This window comes from Equus caballus, chromosome 10, assembly GCF_041296265.1.
Source record: "Equus caballus isolate H_3958 breed thoroughbred chromosome 10, TB-T2T, whole genome shotgun sequence".
In the NCBI taxonomy this organism is placed as follows: domain Eukaryota; kingdom Metazoa; phylum Chordata; class Mammalia; order Perissodactyla; family Equidae; genus Equus; species Equus caballus.
In genome coordinates this window covers 44,932,743-44,945,197 of record NC_091693.1, presented here as the reverse complement: position 1 = coordinate 44,945,197, position 12,455 = coordinate 44,932,743, and the positions used below count along the sequence as shown (strand labels likewise).

The 12,455-nt window shown below is 43.2% G+C and overlaps 2 protein-coding genes and 1 long non-coding RNA gene across 6 annotated transcripts in view; 1 reads left to right on the top strand and 2 right to left on the bottom strand.

The window, feature by feature from the left end:
* The window catches only part of CYB5R4 (cytochrome b5 reductase 4), a 97,132-nt gene extending 85,629 nt beyond the window's left edge, over nt 1–11,503 (bottom strand). Inside the window, exons 1-2 of one of the 4 annotated variants that reach the window (XM_070223519.1) lie at nt 11,055–11,503; nt 1,796–1,949 (exon numbers count right to left, since the gene is read on the bottom strand). In XM_070223519.1, coding sequence (XP_070079620.1) covers nt 1,796–1,922 — 127 coding nt within the window. In that variant the 5' untranslated portion in view covers nt 1,923–1,949; nt 11,055–11,503. Of the gene's footprint in view, nt 1–1,795; nt 1,950–3,947; nt 5,327–11,054 lie in introns of those variants that run through there. The other 3 variants (XM_023650752.2, XM_001499913.7, XM_005596812.4) reach the window with 3 other exon arrangements.
* Nucleotides 7,477–11,872, bottom strand: RIPPLY2 (ripply transcriptional repressor 2). Its single transcript, XM_023650753.2, has 4 exons — nt 11,584–11,872; nt 11,328–11,409; nt 10,952–11,016; nt 7,477–7,753 (listed from the first exon to the last, which is right to left on the bottom strand). The coding sequence occupies exons 1-4, from the start codon at nt 11,667–11,669 to the stop codon at nt 7,606–7,608; spliced, it is 381 nt and encodes a 126-aa protein (XP_023506521.1). The 5' UTR covers nt 11,670–11,872; the 3' UTR covers nt 7,477–7,605.
* The window catches only part of LOC138915789 (uncharacterized), a 58,440-nt gene continuing 57,568 nt past the window's right edge, over nt 11,584–12,455 (top strand). The window contains exon 1 of the long non-coding RNA XR_011422069.1: nt 11,584–12,455. This is a non-coding gene — a long non-coding RNA (uncharacterized lncRNA).

Below are 12,455 nucleotides of genomic sequence, written 5' to 3'. Positions count from 1 at the left end.
GGTTCACATAAGCGAATTTTCTGGAGACGTAGCTTCCTACTGTAGAAACAGAGCTCAGACATGCCTGTAGCCTAGGCCAGCTCAGGGATGCTCCTGGGAACTGACCTCCACTTCACCCAGCCTAGCAGAAAACACACAGGCAGAGTGGGGAGGTCCCCTTATACCAGTTACGTGTACCTGGTAAACAGTCAGGCAACATGGAGGGAGGGTGAGGAGGGAATCAAAAACCCTATAAAGTAACCAAGGAGTTTTTTGCACCTGGCAGAATCCTCATTCCCGGTTGTTGGTACTATCCACGGCTGCATTTCCCCGAGAAACTGTGGGGAGTTGAGCAGCTACTCTTGCGTCTTGGGACGAGCTATATCATCACCTGCTGGAAGATCCCATCCCCTCTGCCACTGACAAAAATTTCACACTCTAATTACGTCTGTTATGGATTGAACTGTGCACCCCCACAAGTCATATGCTGAAGTCCTAACCACCAGTACTTCAGAACGGGCCCTTATTTGGATATAGGGTCATTGCAAATGTGACTAGATGAGGTCATACTGGAGTAGGGTAAACCCCTAACCCAACATGACTGGTGTTCTCATAAAAACAGGAAATTTGGACAGACAAGCACACAGGAAGAACGCTATGTGAAGATAAAGACAGAGATCGGGTGATGCTTCCACAAGCCAAGTAGCTCAAATACTGGCAACAAACCCCCAGAAGCAAGGCAAGCGGCATGGAGCAGACTCTTCTTCACAGCCCTCAGAAGGCACCAACCCTGCCAGCACGTCAATCTCAGACTTTAGCCTCCAGAACTGTGAGACAATAAATGTCTGTCATTTAAGCCACCCTGTTTGTGGGTTTTGTTTGGGCATCCCTAGCAAACTAACTGGCGTCTATTGGTGTCTTTCCATTTATCATACCACCAACCACTGTGACAACCACACACCTCTTTACGTAACCAAACTTCTTAAAATGGATAAGTGTTGCATTCATTCAACAAACACATATTGATGACCTCTGAGTGCCAGGCACCAAGGACAGAGCAGTGTGACTGACATGGCTGCTGCCCTCATACAGGTTTCAGTGTAACCAGGATAACTAACAACAAACCAAAATTATACAATGAAAAAATTACAATTGTGATAATAGCAATAAATGACACACTCCCACCAGAGGATGGTGGACACATTTCCCCAGGTATGGACGACTCAAGGACATTGCCATGGAGGCCCACTGCACAATTCCACACCCCCTTATTGCTTTGCTCCCTTCCTAGATGCCAGGCTGTTGGATACCATGAGGTCTGCTTTTCTCAGCTACCCTCCTATCCTCCATCTCTGATCCCTCTCTCTAATCCGCCCTAACTAATATTGCTAAGAAATCATACATTAACGAATAAAAATTGCTGCAAGTGAGAACTGAAGATTTGGGTTTAATGTGGGCTTTCTGATTTACTATAGATTCTCAGAGACATTTTTTTCTGACAGAATTCTGTTACAAGGCACAAAGGTGAAACATTAATCTATACAAACTAGGTGTTACAGAATAATTTTACTACTTTGGTATTAAATTTCCCAGCAAATATTTGTTTTCTTTCAAAGGGAATACAGTTTAGGGATGCCATGTAAACAGTTACGTCAGAAAGAAATACTATCCAAATTTGGAATTATCTAACCTCTTGGCCAGAATAAGGCATATTTCATCATCTAGTTGTGAATCATATCACCAAATAATAGGACCACGGAGTCAGACAGCATTTCAAAGCCCAGCTGAACTTTGTGCAGTATATAATATCACCTACCTCTTATGCAGATCCAACAGTCATCTTTTTTGTCGTGTTTTTTCAGTTCTTCTTCAGTTACTTCAATTAACCTGCCTTTTAATCCCGTTAGGTCCTTTCCACTTTTGGTCAGTCGAATCCAATCCATAAGACTCCTGCCCTGTTTGAGAGGTACCTGAAAAAGGAAAAATCCACTGTGGCTTCTTCGAGTTAGCTGCTCTCCCGTCCTCTCCTGCTGCTCGTCTTCGGGCTACTTCAGTACTCTTACTCCCACTCAGAAAGACAAGAAAACTCAAATCTAACAATTCTACAGATCTTCCTACACCTTTCGGAGGTTGTCAAAATCATTTTTGCTGTATGAGAATGATAAATAAAACATTATATAAAATAGCTGAGCTATGAGGTAGAGCTTAGAAATTCTGTCACACAAATCTTCATCATCATGGTATCACAGTATAACAAGAATAGTAGTGAACCTAGTGTCAGAAACAAGTTTTGGTCCCAGCTCTGTCACTAATAGGTTCTGGTTGCTGATCAATTTAGACCAAAATTTCTCTGCCTTAAAAATCAAAAGAGATTTGACAGAAGAAAACATAAACAATTGGGTAAAGTTGATTTTCTGGATGGTCAATATTACACAGAACATTAGAAGTTATTAGGCAGCAATTGGTTTTCTAAGTATCCACTGAGACACAATGGTCATCAAATAATAGAAAATAAGAAAACTGTAACTCTCTAAGGAAGAGGTTGGCAAAGTGGCCTGTGCCTGTTTCTGTAGAGGCCTCGAGTTAAGAACTGCTTTCACACGTGGTGGTGGTGGCGGCGGTGGCGGCGGTGGTGACGAGACGGGATCCTTACACAGTCCTCAAAGTCTCACATATGTATTATCCGGCCCTTTGCAGAAATGTTTGCCTACCCTTGCCCAGAGGATTTAATAACAGGAGGTTTGGTTTTTTTATGTCTTTTTTTTAAAAAAAATACATTTTTCAAGGATTTTAGATGAGAGGTATTGTTAGTATTCTAACCAGTTAAGACAACTTAGTGGAAACTTTTTAAGATACCCTATGGGAAAGGGCTTCTGTCTAAACTTGTGTAAGCAGTTTGTAACACAGTACCAGGGGAATGTTTAGTGTAAAAGCAGGCACATTCCACAGACTGAATGTGTATGTCCCCCCCCAAATTCCTGTGTTGGAATCCTAAGCCCCCGTGTGATGGTGTGAGAAGTCCTAGGTGATTAGAAGCCTTCTCTGAGCCCAACTCCTTCACAGTCGTAACCCACTGGTATGGCACTTAGGCAGTTATCACTTTCCACAGAAAGTCTGTGCGGCCTATTAGACTCAACTCCTCAAAAACAGAGACCACGTCTCCAGCATATGGTAGGTTCTCAATAAATATTCATTTACTAGTGTTAGTAGAAATAATAACAGCTGCCACATATTGAGTGCATACTCTGCCAGGCACTGTGCTAAGGGCTTTATATAACAACCCCACAACAATCCATGAGATCTGAACAAAAGCCTAAGCACAAGTAACATTTAGTGAATGCTTACCATATACCAAGACTGTGCTAAGAAAAACACTATCTCATTTAATCCTATGAACAACCCCATAAAATGCATACTGTTATTCCCATGGACACTGAGGAAACTCAGACTCAAAGAGGTTAAGCGGTGTGGTTGGGAAAGGAATCTGGGTCTTTTTCACTCCAAAGTCTGTGATTTTAACAATCATGATAAACCACCTCCTCAATTACATTCTATTTTCTCAATCTCTACCCATTTCATACAATCCTGGCTCAGCTTCAACCTGTTCAAAATTAGCTTGTTTCACAAAGGGAAAAAAAAAATTAAATCATCTTAGCTTCCCTTTGAATTGCACAATAATCTTACTTTGTTCTCTTTTTGGACCCAAAGATTCACCTTTGCCATCACCACCTATGAACCTTTTGTCTTTGACTCTAAATAGATGCTGAGAACATGAGTGGGAGTTTTAATGGAGAAGGGCAGCAACTTATATTCTAATTCATAAATTCTTTCTCTGGAAAGGCTATACTATTCAGCCAAGTATTTAGCTTAAGAAGAGAAACAGGTCAAATATCAAGGAGGAGGAAACACACGATTAGATGGCTGGATGATATATGGAGCAAGAAATGAAATGTCACAGCCAGACTCACATCACATCAAGCCTACAGGCTCCAGGGCAACATTTCTTAACCAGTTTCCTTTGCTGTGAAATGGAGATAACAAACGCACCCACTTCATAGGATCACTGTAAAGACCAAACAAGTTAACACATACAAAGCAATCAGAACATACATGGCCATCAGTAAGCACTGAATAAATCTCAGGTAAATGATTATTATAGTTGCGGTCACAGATTTCTAAAAAGCTAAAGAAAACTACAGATGCCTGAACCCATATTGCTGATCTAGAGTCAAATTCCAGGTCTAAGTGCAGAAAAAAAAGAGTCAGTGAAGGTCCCAAATGATGCTAAGACCCAAGAGTCCAGAAACGAAAAAGGAATGGCCCAAGTAGGCAGAAGTCTCAAAAACAAAACATAAAGATGTGGTTATAGAATGAGGAACTAACAACAGGAGCAAGCATATACATGTTGCAATGAACACAGGAGACAATTTTATTAAATTTTGCAAATGTAAAATACATTTGTATTCCACCTGTTGCTAACAGTAACTATGCTAACAAAAACTTATAGTATTATATTAGCTTCAAAGTCAGCAAGTGCTATCAGTAGAAGAGGCAGTGATGAAACAATGACGCACCAGAGGAAGAAAGAAAGGCGGTATGACCTGGAGAAGTGTCCGTAAACCTAACCGGAGGTTTGCAGACATTTATTCTCGCTTCTCCCAGAGTCCCCACCCTTGGTGGGATGGTCGCGGTTCACTGTCGCCAATGCCCAACCTTTCCCTTCTGCTAGGGAACCCACATCACTCACAACTCCTTCAGCAAGTGAAGAACAAAAGAGCGGAGAGGGGGACAGGTTGAGGGAAGGAAGCTAATACTGAGTACCTACAACACAGCAAGCACAGTGCCTGGCCCTACCACAGACAGCTGAATCTAATGAGCGGGAAAAGACTTGGCAGAAGGAAACTGACAGGGATGAAGGGATGGGAGAGAAAAGGGGCTAGCAGGTGAGAGGGAGATTAGGAGAGTTAGAGGACTGGAGACGGCAGAGAGCACAGCAAGGGCAGGAGGGAACGAGGGTTAGAGAGGGGGCAGAGGGTGGAAGAGGGGGCGGTAGCGAGAACACCAGACGCCGGCAGGAGGCGAGCGCTGGGCGACACCGACGGTATCACCCTCTTACCTTGCTACGCCCCCCGGCGACGACGCGCTGCTGTGAGCTGGGGGCGGGGAAAGACTGGGAAGGGACGTTTAGCATCCTGGACCCCTGGCCCGGGCCCTGCCCGGGCTCCACCGCTGGACGGGATCGCTCGGCTCGACCCCTTTCGAGTAACACCTCCCGCTCCGGCTCCGAGGCCGGGCAGAGGCCAAGCCCCCGACCCACTTCCGGGGTCGCCCGGGGTGAGGCACGCCATGACGCAGCACGTCCAGGCCGCGGGGGGCGGAGCCAACGGGCCTGGCGAAGCGCGGGCTCGGGTGGAACCAGGGGGAAGTACGCATGCTCCGTTAGTCCCGCACCATGAACTTCAGCACCGCCAGGAGGTGACAGCTATTCCGTGGGAAGAATAAACAGAGTGAAGCTGTTCCTTAGCTTTGGTGCTGACCGAATCTGAGAACAAATTCTTGTAGAGTCCTTTTAACCTGGAACACAAGCGTCTGTCCATTGTTAAGCGCTAACATAACACTACTTAAAGTATGGAATAAAATAAACTATCAAAGCATTTTGATTTCTCTGAAACTCTCTCCACTAAGACACCAAGCTGTATAGGAAAATGAACCTTTAAGAGCCAAGGTGCCAAATGCAAACAGACACTCCTGTGGGGTGAAGAGAAAACTTTATCTTTAAAAACCGTCGCTAATGACTGACGAATGAGTCAAAGATGTTGGTAAATTCTCCTTCAGTTCCATTCGCCCACTCACAAATTCTTTCTCCTCATCTAACTCCCTGACTTCCCTGAAAGATACAGGGAATTGTGTACTGACGTATCCCGCCCCCAATCGTAATGTTGAACGTTTAAGAGTCAGATAAGTTTAGTTTGGATGCCATCCCTGAAATTAATAAATGAGCAGCCTTATGCAAGTTTCTTTAGTGTCTCAAAGCCTCATTTTCCCCATCTGCATAATGGGTTTAGGTTTTAGTAAGAATTAAATGAGTTGTCATACGTAAATTACATAGTACAGTGCCTGGTTAATAGTAAGCACTCATTAAATGGCTCTTCAAACTATTCCAACATATTGAGAGAAGCACAAACACTGTGCAGATGAACATCAGTCCCTAATGCTCAAGGTCCAGATTGGTGACCTGGTGGGGTTTTCACACATCCCTCGGGGAACACACACATCCTGAGAGTAGAATCCAGTGAAGGGAGAAAGTTTTCAGGGGAAGAAATATACTTTTAAATAACTCTCCCCATCCCTTCCATTACTAACTTTTCCTGACTCTGAAACACGGTTTGAACTTGCTCTATTTCAATTGCCTTGTCCTTAAAGTGCCTGTAAATCAACATTTGTAATATTTTTCCAATTAGAAGGCAAATATATGTAGAAGGCAAATATGTGTGAATATATGTAGACATTCAAGTAAAAGGCATTTCTTACCTAGATAACCATCTCTTGCCTTCACCTCTGCCCATCATCATTCTGGAATATTATAGGAACATTTTTATTTGCAATTGAAATGTGTATTGTGAAAAGACTGTATCTGCTAAAAGAATTTCATTACCATAGTTTACTATGTTACCTCTACCTTGCAAAGTGCTCCTGTTTTCCCTCTCATTAAAAAAATTTTTCTATGTCTACCTTAAATATGCTAATCACTGAAAATTTCTTACTTCGCTCCCCCTGAGAAAATTTTTACATGAGCATATCAGGAGCAGCGAACCAGAGCAAAGGAAGGCGATGTTGCTGGAGAACGTTTCATATCTGCTAAATTTCTGGGCTCCCCTTAGACAGAAATGGAAAAACACTACCAAATTCTGGCCTTTTGGCTCCCCTTTCTTTAGACTCCATGTAAGTCGTGTCCATTTAAACATTTTATTTTAATTCTGGGGACCCCTCGATGTAGTGTTGTAAGTATTGAACCCCCACACTGTTTTACTACTGGATTTAAGGACAGCGAAGGAGGATTAAAGTGAGAATTACAGACTCATCATTCACTAAAAATCCCTAAAATTTAATGGCCCTAACATTGATTCCCACTCTCAATTATAGACAATGATCTAAAGTGTTTTTCATGATCTGCTAGCAAATACATAATAATAATGTGTGATTGGTAACATAAGGCAATTTTCTTCATTATCTAATAAGGCAATACTCATGTGTAACTACAACATCTAATGAGGATCAATAGGAAATAAATGTTACAAGATTCAGTCTTGAAAATTAAGTACTGTCATTCTTTGCAAAGTTATGACTAAATATTTGCAAAATTATAACTAATGATAAGTTTGTAATTTGATGAGGAGATCAAAATTCAATACAATCAAGGCATTTGTAAATGGCACCTATTTTTAAATTCCAACATTGAACTATAGTGTAGGGACAAATAAAGGCCAAACTATCATAATAATTACAAAAGATTTCATTTTATTAATAATTTATATACAAATAAATTAGTTTAAAAGGATTATGATACATTTGTACACAAATTTAAATCCTATAAGTTTTTAATATCATCAAAGGTAACTAGTCACATTAATTTTCACAGATCAGCTCCTCAATTTCATCTTCACTATCAGAATCTTCATAAAATGAAATTGTGGCTTGAATTGGAAAATTTTTCAGAAGAGCTTCTGCTTCTTGATATAAGTAATCATAACACTTTGACTTTGGCCAAAATAGTCTGAAAGAGGCAGACAACATAATATGCTTTATTTTTTTCACATTCAGAATCCTTATACTCATGAAATGTTCAAATTTCAAGAGCTCCATATATTTAACAATTGATTTACGCATTTAGATACAGCCTTAAGAGAGAGAGTTTAAAAATGCTACTACCACAGTTTTCATGGAGTCTACTTGCCAAAGTATCAATAACTGGTAGACTATTTTAAATCTTTACCCAAGCTGTAAAGTAGATCAAATTCACACTAAACTTATGTCTTGTGTGGACATAAGATCACATTTGGCTTACTTCGGGCATTATGGATATATTTATTCTTAGAAAATGCAGAAGAAAGTTTGTCTTCCAATTTCCTAATCCTTTTGGGGAAAAAATGAGTCCCACCACAACATTAAAAATTTTAACAATACCAACTTTATAAAGATGACAATATTTTATGCACCTTACACAAAGGCAGCAATCACCTTGATTAGAATTCACAGATTTAGCTCTTAATTATGATGTAACCAAGGTAAGTTTAGAAAAGTACAAAAAGCAGTATTTTTAAAAGTTTGTCTATGCACTCACAGCTTGAGGTAGAGAAAGGCTACCTCTGATCCCAACTTTGATCCCATCCGCCTCCTCTTTCCCTGTCCAACTAAATTTGGGAACACCATATGGACATATCGAAAATGATACCGGTTTTACACAAACAATTTGCATGTAAACATGATTACCTCAGACTTTCAAATTTCTGACAAATATTAATCTGGCCATCTGGTCTCCTATTATTTTTCATCCAAAGAAAAGAAAAGAGCAGGGATAAGGCTGAATCACCAACTACAGTGTGGTCATTTTAGTGTAAATAGCCCCATGTACCCATGTAATAGAGTGATTCTAACAAAGACAAGCTACATTATGTTCAGTATATTCCATTTTAAAAGGCAAAAAAAAAGCAATGTATTTTATGTTTTTAGAAAATGGTAAAAAAATTATAATTTTGGTGCCTAAATAAGTAACCATCAGTAATTCATTCAATATTTTAGTGATCTCTTGTGCCAAACATAATTAATAATTCAAAGGTAAAGAAATCATGTTCCCTACCCTCAAGAAGTTGACAATTGAATAAAAAGAACCAGAAACACACAGTACTACTCAAAATAGAAATGAATAAAAATAAAACAAGAGAAGTACAAATATAGCGCTACAGTAACTCAGAAAAGAAAGGAATTGTTTATATAGGAAATTAATTATTTTTTAATGTGTAACTGGAACTGCCAAACCCAAAGAACGTTGTTCAGTTCTATCACACCCAGCCCAGAATTTCTCCCTGACCATTTCCTTCCATGGACTCCACACTTTCCTGAAATGCCCCCTGTTCTGAGTGATTCTTCTCGGTCTCCTTTGTGGACTTCCCTATCTCTTATACAAGTGAGATGTTGGCCTTCCCCCATGGTTTTATCAACAGTGATCATCTCTCCCCTCTGATACCCCAGGAAGACCCGACCCACTTCCATGAATTGCCCCACTGTTCATTTACCAAAAGCTGCCAAGTCTGTATTTCTACTTAATATCTTGACGCTGGGCCTCTGATCTATATATGCAGCTCTCTAATGGACATCTCTACTTGGATGCCTGACAGGCACATTAAACACCATAAATGGAAAATTGCACTCATTATCTTGTTGTTTTAGCACTAATTTCCATTCTGTTAGTACAACATTCACCTGGTCATCAGCCACAAACTTCGGAGCCATTCTGGGTTTTTTTTTTTACCTCTTCTTCATCTACCATATCCAATACATCATAAGCCTAATCCATTTTGCCATCTAAGTATTCCTCAAATTCACCGGTCTCACCCCCACTACCAGTATCTTAGAATGGCTCTTTATCATTCTTGCCTGAACAATGGTAACAACTTCCAATTTCACTTTCAGTGTTCCAACTGAGCCTATATACTATTTCCTTAGTGATTTTTCTCAAACATAAATCTGATCACACCACTCTTCTGGTTAAAATCCTTTAAGTAACCGCCAATACCACCTACAGAATAAAGTCCATGGGTTCCCAGCTTCACATACAGGATCAGGACAAAACTCTGTACCAGGGTGTACAAGACCTGGCCTCTGGCTTCCCTGCTGGAATGACCACAACTTCGCACACCCAAATTCCAGTTCCTTAATGCTCCCAGAAGGAGCCATGCTGCTCCATGACAGGCTATCTCTTTTCCCTATGCTATTTCTTCTGCCCCCACCTCTCCCACCTACCATCCATCTGGCTAACTTCAAGACTCAGCCAGGTAACCACAACCTATGATACACACCTCCCTGACTCTTCCCCATTCCCTCTGGCAGAGTTAGGTACTTCATGCCCTGTAGGTACTTGTAAAACTGACCAAGCAAAATTCTATTTCAACACCTGTCATGGGCTGTGATTATTTTTTTCCTGTGTCCTTCCTCAGTGCTAGCACACTGCAGGAAATGAATCAACATGTATTGACTACTATGTGCTATTTATAAACACATATGCATTTTACAAATATCATATAGCTCTTTAACAGCTCTCAGAAGGAGGCACACTGCAAAATTAACCTTTCACCTGAATATTAGCTACAAAGAATCCTACAGAAAAGCAGATTTCCTGTGGCTAGGAAGAGTAAACTAGCTCCTCGTTGTTAGGTCAAATAACTTTCGATCCCTTTTTACGATCCTTAGCAATCTTTGGGATTTTCATCACATTTCCATTTTCTCTTACATGTCAAGGTGGATTTGTTTGATTTGTTGTAAAACTACAACTGTGAACACCATCTTCCTTCTGGTTTGCAAGAGGATAAGAATATACACGCTCTGCCTGGCGTGAAGTCAATTTCCTTCGGACCATTTGGCATTAAATAAAAATTTAAAAACCTGTTTCGCAGGTACAAGACGTAACGGTTTCACTTTTACTAAGCCCTCCACCTTCCCTCTTTATAACATATTCTTTAAGTGTTTACGGAGTATGCACCAATTAACAGTTCCTTTAGGTGACAGCCTGAGCTCCTATAGTTTTCAATTCGATGACTAAAGGACCTCCGGGACAGGAAGGATAAAGTCACCTTGAAGATAGATTTTTCCAAGAGAGAAAAACCGCAGGACTAGCCGCTGAGCTGGGCTGTGTGATACCCCCGGCTCTTCCCAGGGCTGGAGGAGCAGGAGACCTTCGGTGAGGCCTGTCACTCACCTGACTGGGTGCCTGTATCGGAAAAGCTTTCCTGAGGCTTCTGGCATTCCGGGGCTACCTGGCATCTGGGGGCGTAAGGAGATGAATCGCAGTTATCACTCACCTTCCAGAAACTGGAAACGCGCGCGACCCAGCGTCCCTCGAGCCCGCAGGGAATACGACCCCTGGGCTCTCAGCAGCCTCGCTCTCGGTCCGATCCGTATGTCCCAGCTGCTCTGGAGGACACACTTGCCGCATGAGCACCGACAGGGCCACCGGCAGGCGCGATCTTAAGCGAGGGGCAGGCCGGGCGCGCGTCTCCCTCGGGCCCGACGTCCCCAGCCCCGTCGGGCATCTGCGCCCTCGGCGCTCGGCCAGCCCCGCGCGGCTCACTCACCGCCTCGGCGGCGTGGTGCGGCGCCTCCTCCTCCTCCTCCTCGGCTCGGGCGTCAACCCACGGTCTCCAGAAGCCTGCGGATCTGCGGGGTGGGGAACACAAGGCGCGCAGGGGAGACGTGAGCGCGGACCCGCGAGCACGCCGGCAGCCGAGCGGGGCCCGGGAGCTGTGGGGGCGAAGAGCGGCGGGGAGGAGCCGGGGAGGTGCGGGCGGGAGGGCTGCGGGGGGCGCGCGGGGCGGGGCCGGGGCGCTGTACCCGGAGGCCGCCGGGTCCGCGGGCAGCAGGCGGCGGCGGCGCGCGCCCTCGCTGGCTCCGAGCCCCCAGCGCTCGGCGGTCTCCATGGCGCGGCGGGCCCGGCGAAGGCGCTGCCCGCTCACCGCAGGCCTGGCCCGTTCCACCCACCGGCCGGAGACCCGAGCTTATATAGCCCCCGCGGCCTGCTGCGGATTTAGAGGGTCGCTCCCTCTCCGCCCCTCTCGGCCCTGCGAGCCGCGTAAACAAAAAGGCTGCGCGTGAAGGCGCACCGGGCTGAATCCCGGGTGTGAACGCGTGTAACTCCCAAATGGCTCGCGGACCAGTTTTGTCGAGCGAGTGTTAATCGCTCTTCGACACATGGCTGCGGGGAAAAACAACATTCGCCCGAGCAGCCAATTTCCAAGTGAAGAGCTAGGAGGGGATAAAATCAAGCGATTCTACACGTTTTGTGTATTTCTGCAAAAAGGCCAAGTGGCAGTAATTGCTTGACTCGCCCAAGTCTCACGGTATTTTGGCCTTTGGCAAATACAACTGATTCTGCATCCCATATTCTAAAAGCTGGGATGCAGAGTAAATTAAAAGAAATGGCCTTAATTCCTCTTTCTGTCACAAGATGGGTGAATGAATGGACTCCTTATGAAAGGAATATCGGGTTTTGTTTTGTTTTGTTTTTTGATGTATTGGCAGTCTAGGTTCATACATCTGCCGATTATTATTTGAAAATAAAAAAATTTCATAAGAGGTGAATTGTAAAAGACAACGCTCCGGCCAAGATGCCAGAGACTGAAGTCATGTGATTTGGGAATATAGTTCTATATTATCTTCTCATATCTTTGTAAATTTCCGCAACACCTACTCAGTGCTCCCAGAAG

Bases quoted from the DNA above. Each gene is read 5' to 3' on its own strand.
- RIPPLY2 (XM_023650753.2), bottom strand. From the start codon at position 11,669: ATGGAGACCGCCGAGCGCTGGGGGCTCGGAGCCAGCGAGGGCGCGCGC. The intron at 11,410-11,583 runs GTACAGCGCCCC...CCCACCCCGCAG, and splicing joins GCGGACCCGGCGGCCTCCGG to ATCCGCAGGCTTCTGGAGAC. The intron at 7,754-10,951 runs GTGAGTGACAGG...TGCCTCTTTCAG, and splicing joins CGATACAGGCACCCAGTCAG to ACTATTTTGGCCAAAGTCAA.